At 42.3% G+C, this 18,298-nt stretch overlaps 2 protein-coding genes across 3 annotated transcripts; both read left to right on the forward strand.

Moving 5' to 3' along the window:
* Nucleotides 1-11,106: 11,106 nt before the first annotated feature.
* Nucleotides 11,107-14,943, forward strand: wdr45 (WD repeat domain 45). 2 transcript variants are annotated; one of them, XM_028971619.1, is made up of 11 exons: nt 11,107-11,260; nt 11,401-11,531; nt 11,606-11,680; nt 11,782-11,886; nt 12,160-12,265; nt 12,331-12,443; nt 12,527-12,606; nt 13,969-14,177; nt 14,257-14,358; nt 14,429-14,574; nt 14,664-14,943. In XM_028971619.1, the coding sequence occupies exons 2-11, from the start codon at nt 11,483-11,485 to the stop codon at nt 14,771-14,773; spliced, it is 1,095 nt and encodes a 364-aa protein (XP_028827452.1). In that variant the 5' UTR covers nt 11,107-11,260; nt 11,401-11,482; the 3' UTR covers nt 14,774-14,943. The 2 variants fall into 2 exon arrangements, with proteins under 2 accessions (XP_028827452.1, XP_028827453.1); XM_028971620.1 differs by having other exon boundaries at nt 12,349-12,443; nt 14,664-14,904.
* Nucleotides 14,944-15,165: 222 nt separating this feature from the next.
* LOC114785396 (ras-related protein rab7) lies at nt 15,166-17,833 on the forward strand. Its single transcript, XM_028971621.1, has 6 exons — nt 15,166-15,341; nt 15,837-15,896; nt 16,015-16,141; nt 16,223-16,441; nt 16,636-16,764; nt 16,954-17,833. Exons 2-6 carry the CDS (start codon nt 15,844-15,846, stop codon nt 17,038-17,040), a joined length of 615 nt encoding a protein of 204 aa, XP_028827454.1. The 5' UTR covers nt 15,166-15,341; nt 15,837-15,843; the 3' UTR covers nt 17,041-17,833.
* The last annotated feature ends 465 nt before the right edge of the window (nt 17,834-18,298 follow it).

Here is an 18,298-nt window from a genome sequence, read left to right on the forward strand (position 1 = left end):
AAATCTCACTACAGTGGGGGTGGTAGTAGCCTAGTGGGTAACACACTCGCCTATGAACCAGAAGACCCAGGTTCAAACCCCACTTACTACCATTGTGTACCTGAGCAAGACACTTAACCCTAAGTTGCTCCAGGGGGGGGACTGTCCCTGTAACTACTGATTGTAAGTCGCTCTGGATAAGGGTGTCTGATAAAAGCTGTAAATGTAAAATGTAAACGTACAGTGGCAGTGACAAATTTACATTTACAGCATTTAGCAACTGGAGCTGAATATCACAGAAGTCCTGGACAATATTTAGATTAGTTTAGAGTCAAAACAAATACAGATAAACAGGAAACCAATAAACCCGATTGCCTGGAGATATAAAGCATTTCTCCATCACGCTTGTAAACCCAATTGGCCAGAGAGACCAAGAAAAGACTCTTTCAGTCTATCTGTAATGAAAGACTGAAACTGCAGTCTGCCACTGAACACACTCATCCGCCCGGCGGTTGTGCTGTGAGGTTTGGTTGGTGTGGTTCCATTGTCCAGAGTTCCAGCTCTGTGACTAGTACCACCCTGTGACCAGGGTGGTAGTAGCCTAGTGGGTAACACACTCGCCTATGAACCAGAAGACCCGGATTCAAATCCCACTGTGTTCAAATCCCATTGTGTCCCTGAGCAAGACACTTAACCCTAAGTTGCTCCAGGGAGACTGTCCCTGTAACTACTGGTTGTAAGTCGCTCTGGATAAGGGCGTCTGGTAAATGCTGTAAATGTAAATGTAAATGTAGTACTGAGCCTGAGATTTTCACCGTCCTGTCCACGTGCAAGGTATCATTTTTGACTGCTGCCAGTCCCGCATACCTCACCATAAAAGACATCTCTGCTGGCCACCAAACGATAAGACCTCAACAGGAGTTTCTTGCAAACGTTGAAGACCGATCGATTAACACCAGTGTCATGAACCACTCTGGAAAGAAAATTAATTTTATGCTCGTCACTTGGACGGTCATCTGTTTCCCCTCTTTTTGAATCTGTTTTTGTAGAGCATACCTCCATCTTAAGCAATTAATGTAAGTAAACCAAAAGAAAGGGTCAGTGACAACATCACTGACCCCTGCCATGAACTGCCTGGCCATGGAGACAGCAGAAAGCCACCATACTCTGTACTCTCCAGAGAAAATGACTGATGAGTGAATAAAGCCTACTCCTCCTCCCATGCTCAGGTTTGCAGTCCATTAGAGTCCACAGCAAGCAGTCTGAGTGGAGCTGTACCTGAGCAGTAATCCTCACAAAGAATTATTTATTAACCATAAATGGCAACGGTTCCTGAAATTAAAAGCCTGGATTTAACCCATGTGATGGTTATGTGGAGGAAAGAGGTCTTAAAAAAGGTTGTTAAAAAATATCGCCAAGCAGGGGGGAACTTTATTTTCTGTGTGGTCTGAATTCATGGTTCCATGAACCTGGATGACAAAAGGAAAACTGAATGTATCTTTGTATTTTTCTTTTTTTTTCAGCTACCATGCACACCAAAGGTCCTGCTAAACCTGGAAATGCCACGAATCTTCAAAATATTTTTATCTCTGCAGATTTATGTTGTTTTCTGAAGAAACTGCTGAAATAATTATACATTTTAGTTAGTGTCAGATATAAAATGTGAGTCTGATAAGGAGTCATTTTATGGAGGCTGGTTTCCAGTGGGGGCACAAAAAAATGAACCTCCCAAAATAGTTTTAGAAATCACAAGTAGTTCGAGTGCATTTGTTATTGATCAAAACTTCCAAAATGGCCTGCGGTGTACCAGGAGACATGGTGCATGGAGAGTGTTCTTACTCTGACCAGGTTTTCTACAGCTGTACATACAGGAATTGTTCCTACATCTCTGCGGTCAGAGCAAGGACTATGATTGTTCTAGTCGAGGAGCTTTTAAGTGCATAAAACAATAATTTGTAAAAAAAATAAATAAATAAATAAAAAACTCTTAACACTAGAACTGCACCAAAGTACACTAGTACACAAATTTCACTTACCATGTAATCTTATTTAAATTTGGCTTATTATTCATATTCCACACCATAATAATATGTTAATGAACAGGGGTGCATTATGGGGTAGTTTGGCAGACACAGATTAAAAATAATTGGAGTCACTAAGGGGTTCCTCTGCTGCTATTATGATTAACTTCGAAGCGCATAACAAAGCTACGCTTCCACATTGAACATGCACTGTGAGTGACTGCTTGATCATGTCTGATTTTTGTCCAGACTCTTTAAAAGGCTAATTGAGTCAGAAACTGGGTTTAATCTGCATCCTATGAGTTTCAATTGGCCAGCGGCTTTCTGCAAATAATAGAGAGAAAAGAATAGAGGAAAAAAACAAGATGATGGGAATACCCTTCAGGCAAACCCTTTAATGCTATAAACTAACAAGTTATAATGCTCTACTGTACATTGTACAAAAGTGCAGCATGTTTAATCTCCCTTGCATCTCCACCACAGAACAAAAGAGCAAACACTGTGATGTGAAAATGATTATTTCTCTCTGGAAAAAAATCATGTCCCTATTATCATTATTATTTCTTCGGGCCCCTACACATCCCATACAACATGCTTACATCATTGTTCTCTGCACCTCCAGATGCAGCGTTCCAGATAATTAGTTACCATGGGAATATAATGGATGGAACAGAATGTATGTAAATAGACAGTTGAGTGCTATGTGGAAGGGGCCATAATTCGTGTCCACAGTCAACACCTGCAGGAGGTTGTCATTTCCATGTAGAGGTCGAAGTAATACCGCCGCTACATGGTGGCATGTAAATTCTGGGCCAGTAAGACACTGGGTCATTTATAAAATGCAAAGGACATGAAACTCTTAATGGACTCTTAATGGACTGCTGCTGACTTGGATAGCAATAAATACCTGTGCAGTGTCCTTTTTGTTGGCTACTGGACATCAGATCACGTCCTGAATAACTGTTATATCTGCTCTATAATATGTGAGCTTTGTAGAAAATGAGACAAGCCAGTTGCTTTCACTGTGAAAGTGAAATGATTGACACAGCGCTGAGGCCAAGCTTTAATAATTTACTCCACAGGCATATTTTTGTGTAAGCTTGTCTATTATGGCTTCAATTCGCATTATGAAGTACACAGATAGCAATGCATGCAGGTCTGCAATTGAATGTCATTCTTTACAATTCCGTACGGAGAAAAAAATGTAGATTTAAGCAGCGCGGTGATCAATTGTGTGTGACTGACTCTTATTTTTCTGAGATCATCAGATTATCTCCATGATGATTCTGAGGAAGATGGGCCTGCTAATGCAAAAGGAATGGAGGAAATCAATCAAAAGCCGATCGCACCCTGGAGGGGAAATAAGGAAGCGAAAAAATAGGCAGCGCAGTTGTTAGGGGGAAGGAAACTTGCCAGGCCTGAGAGAGTAAACAAGGGTGGGAGAGGGTGATCTTACGCCGAGCTATTTTCAGATTCGGTTTCAAGCACATGAAATTTCACAGAAAAGTTGCCTCTGTAAAAAAATTCAATAACAAGCACAAATTCAAACTTTTTTTTTCTCATTTTGCTATTTTGATGTGTCATTAATCATCGAACAAGACCACTACTTATCATATGGGAATGGATGGAGCATCCCGACACTCACGCTCTCAACGCCCCTTCCACCGGGCTCTGAGAGACTTGTATGCTCGTGCATTAAGATGTTTGTTCAAAGTTCATGAATGATGCATCAGACAGTCACCTTGCCGGCCTGAGATGTGTGATGTGCAGATTGTTGTCCGTTATCATAATCTTTTTTGCCATTCGGGCCGCTTCCGTTGTACCAGCTCCCAAGATCTGCCACGGCATCAAAAACAATCTGACAGCCTTGAGTTGCTCCGCGGCTCTCCTAGGGCTTCAGCAACGTGAGTGTCCTCCCCGCACACGCACTGCAGACATCTCTTTTATTCATTTATTCACAGGTCATGGTGTGGGAGCCTGTGCCGATTTTCGCATCTATTCTCCCTCTGCCCTGGAGGATTGCCTAATTAAGCTCGGGCGGGCCTGTGCCCTGGCAGTGCACTCTGCATAATGAATTACAGTTTGGCAATGGCAAATATGTCCCCATTTCAGATGTCTTGATGTTACATGACTTAGAATCATTTTGCTAAAAAATGTATGCCAGTCAAAGTATCAGAATGCAACAAAAAATACATTTAATATTTGGTAATGCACAGACTTTTCAGGGTCATTCATATCTGTCATGCTGGTTTCAATAAAAAATGAAAATGTAAAAAATTGAAAGTTGCAGCTTCTGTAATGAGACAACCAGGGATGAATAAAATCTTTTGTGCATGTGATTTGCTGTAGTTCACTGGCTTTTTAAACACCTGCCTTTTTTCCTTCACTTGCTTTTACTTGTGGCTACAGAAACGATAAGTCCGAATTTAAAGCCACAATTTTGGTAACTTTTGGTTTTTCCCACTGTCCACCTTCACAGAGGTTTCCAGGCAGGAAGAATCCTTGCATCAAGGCAGCGTTGGTCTTCAATTAAATAAAATTGTTACCAAGCTTGAGGGTCGTTGTATGTTGCTAAATATAGGCTGCTCCCAACAGGCACACAAAGTCCCTAAATTACAGTGATCTTCATAAATCTTTCTCCAGAATGCCTTCTCAAGTAATGAAACCCCCCGAACAGCTTGTGTGGAGTCGTGAGACGTCATGGTGCACGGCCTCTTGATAAACAGATGTGCTTGGTGAACATGCACGTTTGGAGAAATAGAATTAAAAAGCTCATAAATCTTTAACCCTCATACCTTAGACAAGATATTTGAATACTAATCCAGACCACGCTATTCATCTGAAATTCTAATACTTAGCTGCAGATAATTTATCACCTGGAAGGGGCCACCTACTTGCGAAAGACTGATAAGGCCAAAAGAAAAAAAACCCGCTTTATTTGCTATTTTAGAAAACATTGAGGACGTTCGCACATTGACTTGCTGGTCTCTATGGTCTCTGTTTTAAGGCTGCTGGATGATAACAGGGAAATGTTAGCAAAGGGGGGCGCACTCGCCAACATCAGATTAGGAATGTCTCACGGGCTTTCAGACAGCTAAAGATAACTCGAACTCCAGCTTGTTAGCAGTAGCTTACTAGAGGAAATCAAAGCTGCTTCTCGGCTCCCAGCCTCAGTAATGTGGGGAAAGTAGTGTATTATCGATGTGACGTTAACAACCCCCCCAGCCACCCTTCCCGTGCCAATCCATGTCGGTGCCACCAAGATACGGACAGTCCATTTGTGAGTCACCATTAGAAGGACAGAACAAATAAAAATGTGTTTAATGAAGTCTATGTAAATGACCTCTGGGTGACTAGCCAAAGCCGTTTTTTTCATTTGTACTACAGGTCACTAATCTCAAATCATCGTTTCTCACACCAAGCAAATGGCAGTTGATTGATATGGTTTTGATTGGTTTGGCATTGTAAATACATATGTACGTAAATTTGAAACAAACCCCATGAATACAATATATACAAATGTAATAAAACTGGTCATTTCACCAGCAATGAATGCAACAAGACTGATGGATGGGAGAGAAGGAAAATTAAGGACTGCACTGGTTGGTGAATACGTAATACGAAGCCTGGTTGTGCAGCTCTCTGTCTGAGTTTAATTAATGTAATAGTTTAAAATCTGACTTAAAGCAGGTGTGGCAATGAATGAGCGGTTCTGGGGCAGTTTTGTGTGCTCTATATCAGCTTTTGAACATTTTATTGGTCTGGAAACCCTGGTTAACACCGGAAACACTGGATAAGAAGCTGATCATTTAAAGATTTCTATAGTTCCTCTAGTATGTGCCCTTACTTTCCTCCTACACAATCTTCTTGTTTTTTATCCTCCACTGACATAAATGTCAAATGCACGCAATTGGCAATTACAAATTAGCTGATTGTTAAAGTGTTTTGTCTTTGATGACCTCTACTTGCCCTCTTAAGTAGGAACGGAATGAGAGCGTCTCATGCTTTGCCCCGAACGTGATTTGTTTACTTGCAGCTTCTTAGCAACATAATTCACCAGCCAGTGGCACAAATTGACTAAAATTCATGCTTTTGGAAAAAATGTTTAAACCCGACCTGTTGCCGTTGGAATCTCCAGTTCTGAATCTTCAGCATGTAATATAACACAAAAACCCTTCTGTATCCTGTTATGCGTAGGAGTTTCATCGGTGACTTTTTGTCACCCAAGCAATGCAGTCGATCTCATTCCCCCGGGTGAACAGTCAGAGGATGTGATCCCAGATTAAAAGTGACTGTTATCCCTGTGCCACTGGGCCCCCTGATCTCTCACTGAGAGCTTCTGTGTTTTTTAACTCATGTCTAGAACAGTCCAGTCTCCATCAAGTTGTTTTTTTCTCCTTTGAAACACCTAGCATGACCTCAACGAATGCGGTATTTTCTGGCCTCTCTCACGGATTTAACTACACACGTCTTGTTAGGACTGGATCCATGTGTGTCCTGGATGCTAACCCTCCCTAAGCATGCAGTATGTCAGCCGCTGTCACATTTACAGCTAATTAAGATTGGATGGATTTCTTAAGGGAAAGTGTTCTACTTAACCGCCTCACCAGAGGCTCTGATTCCTGCATTAATCTCTTCCCTCCCGAGAAGAGTTCTATCGATTCACAGTTCCTGGGACATCAATCTCACTTGGATGTGATGAACAAGATTAGAGTGAAATAAGCTGTCAGGGGATGGAGGTGTTAATGTGTGTTGGCGAGGGTCAAGGCTTCACTGCAGATCCACTTTGTTGTCATTGCTTAACAGTCTGTTCCTGCAATTAATCTGATTGAAGTTATTCATCTAAATGTATAGCGTTGCACTGTAATATTATGTGCCTCATGAAATAAACCTTATTCTTTGTCTTGCACACATTGCATTGCTAGTGTTAGCATATAATGGCAAAAAAAAAAAAGAATTGTTTTGGGAAACTGCAAAATAAGCGGAAGCCTTTCAATTCAATTAAATAAAAAAAAATTAAAGGGAACATTTCTAGAGAGTGAAAACTAATATGCTGCAGTTTGAAGAGCACTCATACTCTGAAGGGCCTGAGAGCGTTGCTTCCTGTTGGGCCTGGAAAAATGGCATTCAAATGATTTGCATTATAATCTGCAGCAGCAGTAATAACTGTGGGAACAGCGTGCGAACCCAAAAAAAAATAAAATAAAAAATGCTGAAATAACTAATTATCAAGCCACTGGGGTTGTTCCTAAAACGTTGTGTACCCTGCACAAAACGTTTTGTTTACTTTTGTTTTAGTTATGCAGACGTGGCGATGAATATTTCACCGCTTTAAGGCCACTTCATATTTTCATTTCAAGGATGGAAGATCTGAGGCTACGAGGGGCCTGGTGCGAACAAAGCCAGCAGGTCATGTAGGATCAGGCCAGGTTGTTGAGAGCTTTGAAGACTTTTAATCCGGGTGTGCTGAATATGTGAAGGATTAGCGTGAGTGTGCACTCTTTTACAACATTTCTGTACAGGCGTTGAAGCTGTTGCCAAAATCGAAAATGTGTCCTCATTTATTATAAATGAAGGAATTAATACAGTCTGGACCAGAGTCCCCATTTTCACAGTACATTGACCACTATGCGCTTCCTTAATCTCTTTTTTTTTCTTTTCAGTTTAATCAATAGATCTATGCACTAAATCAGCGTCCAGTATCCCGCTGCCTGAATGAATCCTCAGTATCCTCAGTTGCAGTCAGATATTTGGTGTAAATATTACGGTGTGTGGAAACAGCACAGACATTATCAGAGTAAAAAGCTCTTAGAGGGATACAAGTCAAGTCCAAAAGGAAGCCGGTCAAAGGAAAGATAAGGCATAATGGAAATAAATTTGATCATCTTTTTCAGGGAAACAGACGTTTTGCTGCTGTTGTTTGGATTGTTCAAGACAGTTTGCCTTCTCCAGTGCATTAATCAAAATATCGTATGACTCTAGTATTTTCTCCTCAGCGTCTGGTGAGACACTATAAGATAGTCATATTTATCCAGAACGCTGTGTTTTCACACGAACCATTGATTCACCATATTCTGTAACTATTTGTTTCTACTGGCAGCTTGTGACATGCCCCTAATGTCCTGTCCCTGTCTGTAGTTTGCTTGGATTATCGGTTCCCCACAACCCTGACCTGGATAAGCGGCTTCAGAAAATGGGTGGCTGGCTGGCTGGCTGGCTGGCTGGCTGGCTGGCTGGGTGGGTGTGTGGGTGGGTGGATGGATGGATGGATGGATGGATGGATGGATGGATGGATGGATGGATGGATGGATGGATGGATGGATGGATGGATGGATGGATGGATGGATGGATGGATGGATAGATAGATAGATAGATAGATAGATAGATAGATAGATAGATAGATAGATAGATAGATAGATAGATAGATAGATAGATAGATAGATTTTCCTTTTATGTGTGACTAGATCTGACTACACCGCCAGCAGACGTTTTCAGTGTTTGGAACCACGTAACCTTACAGTGCCACCTACAGGGTGGATTAAAGAAAAGCACACTTCGTTCACAGCGTTTAGCAGACTCCCTTACAATCAGTAGTTACTGGGACAGTCTCCCTGGAGACACTGTGTCTTTCTCAGGGACACAATGGTAGTAAGGGACACAAAAGTGGCTCATGGACAGTGCTAAGTGGCAGTGGTGGCCTAGCGGTAATCAGAAGGTTCGAATCCCGGTCCGCCAAGGTGCCACTGAGGTGCCACTGAGCAAAGCACCGTCCCCACACACTGCTCCCCGGGCGCCTGTCATGGCTGCCCACTGCTCACCAAGGGTGATGGTTAAAAGCAGTGGACATGTTTCGCTGTGTCACCGTGTGCTGTGCTGTGTATCACAATGACGATCACTTCACTAAAAATAGGCGGGTGTCTAACCCCTCCTTAAACTCATCTGCTGTATTTCATCACACTGGCATCATGTAGTCCAGGCCCAATGCTGCTGCCAAAGCAGTTCCGTAGTTCCACCAAAGCAGCAACAAAGTGGAGTGTTTAATGTTTTCTTGCAGATTGTAGATTTGTAGGTACAGTGACTTTATTTTAAATCGTTATAAACTTCTTAAAGCCTTTTTTTACATTTACATTTACATTTAAGTCATTTGGCAGACGCCCTTATCGAGAGCAATTTACAATGTGCTTTCAAGTTACCATCAATGAAGTGATCAATTCCGGTTCATTAGGACCCTCAACTATGAATGCAATCTTTTTATTCACTCTGTTGTAGATTCTGTACACAAGTTCGACAATGAGAAAGTTATAAGTTAATCTAAATATTTAATAAATTAAAGTGGAAGGTCTTGAGCTGCCATTTGAAAATACTCAGTGACTGAGCTGTTCTGACCTCGAGGGGAAGTTCATTCCACCACCGAGGGGCCAAGACAGAGAAGAGTCCAGATGAATGTCTTCCTTTTACCTTCAGAGATGGAGGGACCAGGCGAGCAGTACTGGAGTACTGTTTTACCATAATGTTTTTTTGCATCAACATATTGCTGTCAACAGTTTATCAACAAACAAATCAGTACGTCTATTATTTATTTCAGCATGAAGAGGAAAGCATCATTAGAAACAAAAGCAAGTCACTGAGTCAGTGCATGCTTGTATTGCTTTCATGTCAAAATAAAAACGTTTAAAATAAAACATTTTTACATGCATCAGATGAAAAGACATAAAAAGTAAAATACAAAAAAATATGAATATTTAAATGGACTAGTTATTTTTTAGATATTTTTGCTATAAATTCAATTTTCTATAATGGTATCTTATATTATATTATACTTATACTTGTTTTAAACAGCACTTGTTCTTTTAAAACTCCATTGGAGTCATAATGTGAAGAATCAGGACAAGGCCGTGTATGCTTTTCAAAACACTGAACACTGAATTTGGGAATGTTTGACAAATTGAGAATGTTCTTTCCCATAGGTTCTACACATTTACAGCGTAAATGAAGATTTTCACTGCAGTGCCTCATTTTTAAATGCTCAGAAAATCTCCTGAAAGGAAATGGAGGTTTGGTAAAGCACCGTAATTCATTCAAGTATGTTGTTCATCCCCAAGGGTGAAACTGCGAGAGTTAAGAAAGAGATCTTTCACCAGCTCTGCATCTTGATGACGAACACAGCAAAACCACAGGTAGTCATACGCCATTGGGCTTCACCAACATGGCCATAAATGCAAGCTGTTAAATGGAGAAACATAATAGCTACTTCAAGCGCAAATGTGCAGTATAGAACATGGTGTCATATGACATATCATCCTCTAACCTCAAACTAGAATTATCCATCTCTGAAGGTAAAAGGAAGACACTCATCTAGACTCTTCTCTGTCTTGGCCCCTCAGTGGAGGAATGAACTTCCCCTCGAGGTCAGAACAGCTCAGTCACTGAGCACAGTCACGGCAGCTCAAGACTTTACTCTTTAGAGAATATTTAGATTAACTTGTAACATTCTTATTGTCTGACTTATGTATAGAAACTACAACATAGTGAATAAAAAGATTGTAGTTGGGGGTCCTTGTGAACCAGAATTGATCACTTCATTGATGGTAACATGGAAGCATGTTGTAAGTCGCTCTGGGCGTCTGCCAAATGCCTTAAAGTGGTGGCCAGTGGGCAGGGGTGGCCTAGCAGTTAAAGAAGCGGCCCCATAATCAGAAGGTTGCTAGTTTGCATCCCGATCCACCAAGGTGCCACTGAGGTGCCACTGAGGTCCCCACACACTGCTCCCTGGGTGCCTGTCATGGCCCACTGCTCACTCAGGGTGATGGGTTAAATGCAGAGGACAAATTTCACTGTGTGCACTGTGTGTATCACAAATGACAATCACTTCACTTTACTTTATCTTCACTTTAAATGTAATGTTTTGTTTAATTTTTCCCTGATCAAGACACTTAACCCTGAGTGCCTCCGGGGGGGGGGGACTGTCCCTGTAACTGCTTATGAGTCGCTCTGGATTAGGTCGTTTGATGGACGTTGTAAAACGTTTTTGAGCGTTGACGCCTCCTGCACGGCAGGGGGCAGAGCAGAGCTTTTGGGCTTCTGTCCCATATGCAGGAAGCGAGACGCAGAGCAAACGACGTCATTTCACGAGCAAAACAACAACAGCAGCAGCAGCTGCAACAACGACGCACACACAAAAGAAACGGGCATAAAAAAAAACAATAATTACAGTCGCGTCCTCTTCGAGTAAAGGCATGGTCCCTGTTAAATGCGGAAACGTGAGTGTTTTGGCCACACTTCAGTACAACGCTCTCTGTATTTTCTTATTTATGACGTCGCTGCGTTGTGTAAGGAAGGCGCGGCTGACGTCAGACTGCAGTGGTCGGTGTCTGTGCCTCATTTCGGATCTCTGTTACAGGATGCGAGCGAACCAGTGACACCAGTGAGGCGTGATTCGCGCGTGTAACTCGCAGCTTGCGCGACAGGAGCCCGGGTTCGTCATGGCTCAGCAGCGAGGGGTCAACAGCCTTCAGTTCAACCAGGACCAGAGTGAGTGGCCTGCTCGTGCTTATTGTCATTTCTTCTATTAAAAATAACGAAAAAAACACATACATTCGGCACAGGTTGTTTTTGCTGTGCGATGGAGACCGGTGTCCGAATATACAACGTGGAGCCGCTTATGGAGAAGGGGCACCTTGGTAAGCAGATCTTCTTTGCTTCATACGCTTAAATACATTCATTTATATGTCTGTGCATATAACTGCGCACTTCTGCCTGTACGTCACTTGTTTCATTTAAGATCATGAGCAGGTGGGAAGTGTGGCTCATTGTTCAATGCTTCATCGATCAAACCTGTTAGCTGTTGTTGGAGGAGGCGTCAACCCCAAATTCTCCGAGATTTCTGGTTAGTTTTGTCTTCTGTTGATCTCCATTTGCTTAAACCACAATTCAATCACATATGGCATCCTGATAGGCTAATTGGAATTGTGGGCGTTGCTGTAATTCTGATTAATCATTTTAAATTATTACATTATTTACTGTCCTTATTACATTATGTAATGTCCCTTTTAGGTGTTAACCTAAAAGTCGTGTCATATGGTGGGATATTGGCACCACTGTGACTGACTGGTGTCTGTATTGTGTTGCATCATTGTGTAATTCTGCTTCATCATTACAGTGTTGATCTGGGATGATGCCCGTGAGACCAGAGATTCTAAAGACAAACTTGTGCTGGAATTTACTTTCACTAAGCCTGTACTTGCTGTGCGCATGAGACATGATAAGTAAGTCAGATTTTCATGGTCATCTGTTATTATTATCAATCAATCTTTACGCACAATATATGTAGATTTTTTTTCCATTTAAGGATCATCATTGTCCTAAAAAACAGAATCTACGTGTACAGTTTCCCTGACAACCCTGTTAAACTGTTTGAATTTGACACTCGTGATAACCCAAAAGGTAAACATTAATGCTGCAAACTTGTTCTGCTGTTTGATCTCATGGGACCACATCGAGTCATTGATCATTTCTGATATCCTCAGGTCTTTGTGATTTGTGTCCAAGCCTGGAGAAACAGTTGCTGCTTTTCCCCGGACATAAATGCGGAAGCCTGCAGCTGGTGGTAAACTGAATTGATGTATTTATTAGATTTTTTAGTGATATTCAGTGTGTTTGTGATGGTTTTTGTAAAACTTGATTTTATAATTCAGTCCTTAATACTGAAACAGTTGCTGAGTCAAAGTGAACTTTATTGTCATCTCAGCTACATACATGCATGCACAAGATGATGTGGCTGTAAGTTTTAAAAAGGCACAAAAAACTTTACATATAGTATTCACAGTTCATAACTTTTTCCCCACATTTTGTAATGTTTCAGCCTAATGCCAAAATGAATTAAATACATTTTTCCTCAGAATTCTACACACAACACCATATAATGACCGTGTGAAAAAGGTTTTAGCAAGTTGGCATGAAGCTCAAAATGGCTCCGGTACCTCCTGTTTCTCCTGATCATTAATTGGAAAAAAACAGTTGATTGGACGTGATTTGGAAAGGCACATACCTGTCTATATACAGTCCCACAGTTGATAGTTCATGTCAGAGCAGAAACCTGATGGTCACTATCAGAGCTCCAAAGGTACTCTGTGGATAGAGGAGAACCTTCTAGAAGGACAACCATTGCTGCAGCAGTCCACCAATCATGCCTGTATGGTTGAATTGCTAGATGGAAGCCACTCCTTAGTAAAAGGCACATGGCAGCCCACCTGGATTTTACCAAAAGGCACCTAAAGGACTCTCATACCATGAGAAACTAAAGTCTCTGGTCTGATGAGACAAAGTTTGAACTCCTTGAGGCATCATGTTTGGAGGAAACCAGGGACCGCTAATCATCAGGTCAATACCAATACCAGCAACTGGGAGACTAGTCAGGATAGAGGGAAAGATGACTGCAGAAATGTACAGAGACATCCTGGATAAAAACCTGCTCCAGAGTGCTTTTATGCTCAGACTGGGATGACTGTTCATCTTTCAGCTGAACAACGACCCTGAGCACACAGCCAAGATATCAGAAGAGTGGCTTCAGGAGAACTCTGTGAATGCTCTTGAGAGGATAGGTGTACCAAGCTTGTGGCACCACATTCAAAAAAGACTTGAGGCTGTAATTGCTGCCAATTGCGTGCATCAACAAAGTATAGAGCAAAGCCTGTGAAAACTTACGTACTCTCAGTATTTTTTATTTTTTATAAATTAAAAGTCAACTTTTTTTCATGTTGTCATTATGGGGTGTTGTGTGTCAAATTCTGAGGAAAAAAGGCTTTTAATCAATTTTGGAATAAAGCTGTAACAACAAATTGTGGAAAAATTCACTCTAAAGTGTAATTTTGAGCTATTGTAAACATCCAGATTTGACATATTTGTGTTGGGACAATGATTGTTAAAATGACTGGAAAAAAAAAAAAAAAAAAACATTATTTCTGTGTAGGATCTGTCCAACACCAAACCAGGAACGTCTTCTGCTCCCTTCACAATCAATGCCCACCAGAGTGAGATTGCCTGCCTGGCACTGAATCAGCCTGGCAGCGTAGCTGCTTCCGCTTCCCGCAAGGGCACCCTGATACGACTGTTTGACACCACCACCAGAGACAAGCTGGTGGAGCTGCGAAGGGGAACCGATCCGGCTACGCTCTACTGGTACTGAAATCGTGGCTGAGATTGACAGAACAACTGTATATCTTTGTATAGCTCACATATTTTTCCTGCCCTCATCCAGCATCAACTTCAGTCACGATTCATCCTTCCTTTGTGCCTCGAGTGACAAGGGCACAGTGCACATTTTTGCGCTCAAAGATACCAAACTGAACCGCCGCTCTGCGTAAGTCATGGTCTGCGTGAGTCCAGCTATTTATCGATGTGCATTCAAATGGCCTTTTTCCTCCTATTAGACTTGCGCGCATGAGCAAAGTGGGCCCTGTGATCGGTCAGTATGTGGACAGCCAGTGGTCTCTGGCTAGTTTTACTGTGCCAGCTGAATGTGCCTGCATCTGTGCTTTTGGGAAAAACACATCTAAAAATGTCAACTCGGTCATCGGTGAGTTTGAGAGCATCACTTACTTCAGTCTTTGCCCTAAAATATCCACTGTAAGATAACCGTAACGCATTCTGTTCTCTCCTAAAAAGCCATATGCGTTGACGGGACGTTCCACAAGTATGTCTTCACCCCAGACGGAAACTGTAATCGGGAGGCGTTCGACGTTTACCTCGACATATGTGACGACGACGACTTCTGAGGTTTTGGTTGGAGATGCTTCTTGCTGGCGAACAAGGACGAGAACACTGAAAAAGCGGAGAGGCTGGCCGGAGACGGGAAAGCCGGCGTGAAAGGGATATACTGCGTAACGCCTGTCTGCTCCTTTGTGTGTGTCGCTTGTGCTTGTAATCGAATGTATATAGGCTTCCACGTGAATTAAAGTTGTTGTTTTTTTTTTAAAACCCATCTCGCTCCCCGAGGTTGCATTTTCTTCCCGAGCTGCGCCTGCCGTGGATGCTGAGTGGCTGGCTGCTGCAGGGTGTGGGGCATGCACAGCAGCCTGCCAGGTTTTTGACAGCAGATCATGTGGGACTTTCCGCGCGGGGGGGGGTCACGGTCACACAAACGGCAACGTCAGACCCTCGTGACTCAACAGCCATATTGAGAAAAAGCACAACAAAAGCGGATGTACCCGGCCGTCCGCGTTATTTTCCCTGTAAAGACGCGTTTTGGTGACAGGGCCGTGCCGTGCCCGGGCAGCTGAGGGACGCCGGTGTCCTCTTGCGACGGAGCGCTGATCTGACCAGTCAAGCATCGCGAATTGAAAGGTACGTTTCGAGACGCCCGGTTGCGAAATAGCCAGTCGGCTAGCAAAGCTAATCTCGTTCGGGCCGAGCCGTCTCCGACGAGACGGTTCGAACTCGTCTTTACCCGGCGAGGGCTGGTTTGGCTAGCCAGGGAAAGCAGCTAGCATGACAGCGAGCATCGCGGCTTCTGGGCGACAGTCCGGGCGGCCGCGGTCGGAATTTGGCTGATGGTTTCTCTTCTTAAGTTATTTGTGACTGTCGCCGGCGTGCATTTCCTTGTCGTAGAGGCTAGCGTTAGCCAACTAGCTGCAGCAAGTTGCCGGTCACATGACGCTGGCTATGTAAATACAGCCCGAAGGTCTGAAGTGGGGTGTAATGTGTGGTGAGCGTAAGTCATGTCCCGGCGTCGGCGTGTGAAAAAAAAGTCGTTTCAGTCGTATTCTCCTTCAATGGTTGCGCGTAATCAGGCAAAAATATATAAATATGACTCTTTTTATTTATTTGTTTGTTGAGCAGGTCCAGCATGGCCTCGAGAAAGAAGGTGCTTCTGAAGGTGATCATCCTCGGAGACTCAGGGTGAGAGGGTTGAAAGTGATTTACGGTCCAGCGAGAGGAATGTGTCGCACTCTTTAACATGACATTTGTGTGTGTGTGTGTGTGTGTGTGTGTGTGTGTGTGGGTTCAACCCATCCAGTGTTGGGAAAACCTCTCTGATGAACCAGTATGTCAATAAAAAGTTCAGCAACCAGTATAAAGCTACCATCGGAGCAGACTTTCTCACCAAGGAGGTTATGGTGGATGACCGGCTTGTCACAATGCAGGTGTGTTTCCTGGTTTCTTTTTCCATCGTCACGTCACGCACTGTTCCAATTGTTTGTGTTGCTCTGATGTGTTTTCTGTAGATCTGGGATACGGCAGGACAAGAGCGTTTCCAGTCACTGGGTGTGGCCTTCTACCGTGGTGCCGACTGCTGTGTATTGGTCTATGACGTAACTGCACCCAATACTTTTAAAACCCTCGACAGCTGGAGGGATGAGTTCCTGATCCAAGCCAGCCCCCGTGATCCTGAAAATTTCCCCTTTGTGGTGCTTGGCAATAAGATTGACTTAGAAAATAGGCAGGTCTGTATATTTTGTTGTCTATTCAGGTTTTTTTAGATGCTATCTGTGACATGATTTGTAGCATGTGACCAGGAAGTCCCACATATTTGGCAGATGAGTCTAGTTACCTAGAAAACAAAGAATCATTTTTGTAATGCTGTTTTTTTTCTGTGGCTTGTACTATATTGTGTTATTGCTATGTGTATGCACTACAGGTGCCGACAAAGCGTGCCCAAGCATGGTGCCAGAGCAAGAGTAATATTCCATACTTTGAGACCAGTGCCAAAGAGGCCATCAATGTAGACCAAGCTTTTCAGACTATCGCTCGAAATGCTCTCAAACAGGTATGCCTCTTTACTGGGTTAGACCATTGTGGTTGCTCATATTTGGTCCAGTAAAGTAATGTGGACTGACTGTTATGCTTGTGATTCACCACGGAATAGATTCAGGGTTTAATCTCAAGGTAATATGTATTAATGTGTAATTTGAGAATGACTGGTTGGGTTTTTAATTGTGATTCTCTCTGTTCACAGGAGTCTGAGACAGACACATATTTCCCAGACAAGATTGAACTAAAGAATGAAAGACCGCCCCCTTCAGGTGATGGCTGCAACTGCTGAAAAGGGCCACAGAAAGTGAGAGAGGACTAGAACTACAACAGAATACTGGGGGAGTGGCCAGTGCATGGGTGGAGTCCCCTTACCAATACCCCCATATGCAAAACATCAATATTGATAAAGATTGCATAATTTCCTAACTCCCCAACATATGTTAGGAGCTGATTACAAAGAGCCCTCATGCACAGCATCACTTTTTAATATAATGTCTTTAGAAAGCATTATTTCTATGGAAAATAGATCATGTGATATCATTATATTATTTCCAATAGTCTTATTTTTTTGTTTTGTTGCCTGGGGTACAGTCACTCAGACATCAGCAGTAAATCTGCTCATCTGTTTGTCTGGTTTCAATGTGCCTTCCTTATGATTTTGTCACGTTATTGGGGCAGTTTTTCTTAGTGTATTGCCATTCCTTATTTGCCAAACAGTTTATCATGTATGCAAAACAACACCATTAACATAAAAACAAAACTCTATATTTCAGTTGCATTATTTTTTACAGTCGAGTAGTTGCAAGAAGTCACAAAACAACAATCTGCAATGCAGGGAGCATGCATTAGTTTTAGTTAAGCTGCTGAGTTGAAATGAAGGTGTCTCTCAGAAACACACAGAAATATACATGTACATGGGAGCTGTGATTCTGTTGAAAATTGAATTGGGTTTTGAAGAAAAGGCCCAAGTCATATCAAGTGCCCTGAAAGTAATCTGGTAATCACCTGAAACTGTTTTCCTTTGCCAATGAATGTATCAAAGTGCACCCTGTTGTGTGTCCAGATACATTAGAAGCACCCAATGAAGTAGTCAGCGTTTTAATTCTGTAATAGGACTGTGTTTTAATTACATTTTTGTTATTACATGTTAGACATGAACATATGGTATTCTCAGGAACACACACACCTTAGACCAAATGTTTCTGCCATATTTCTTCCCTCTAGCTGTTGTGTGTGTTTCACACATACAGGTGTGTAACTTGGAATGTTATGGGGGCCTGAACATTTTGAGTAATCTTGTGATATTGAGAGGGTCAACGGACCAACAAATATTAACCTATTCCCCTTCTAGTCAATTAATCAACACTTCCTTTTTTGTCTTTGCTCCTTTTCTCCAACCATATAGTTAAAAACGAAACCTTTTTGAATCATCTCACTTAAGCCAGTGATCAAAACAGTGTATGTATGTGTTTGCGGGGTTAACCCACCATCCCAGTCATGTTTTATTATCAGCTGTTATTTTAAACCCAAAACCCCCACAAAAATAA

Source organism: Denticeps clupeoides, chromosome 3, assembly GCF_900700375.1.
Source record: "Denticeps clupeoides chromosome 3, fDenClu1.1, whole genome shotgun sequence".
NCBI classification, from domain to species: Eukaryota; Metazoa; Chordata; class Actinopteri; order Clupeiformes; family Denticipitidae; genus Denticeps; species Denticeps clupeoides.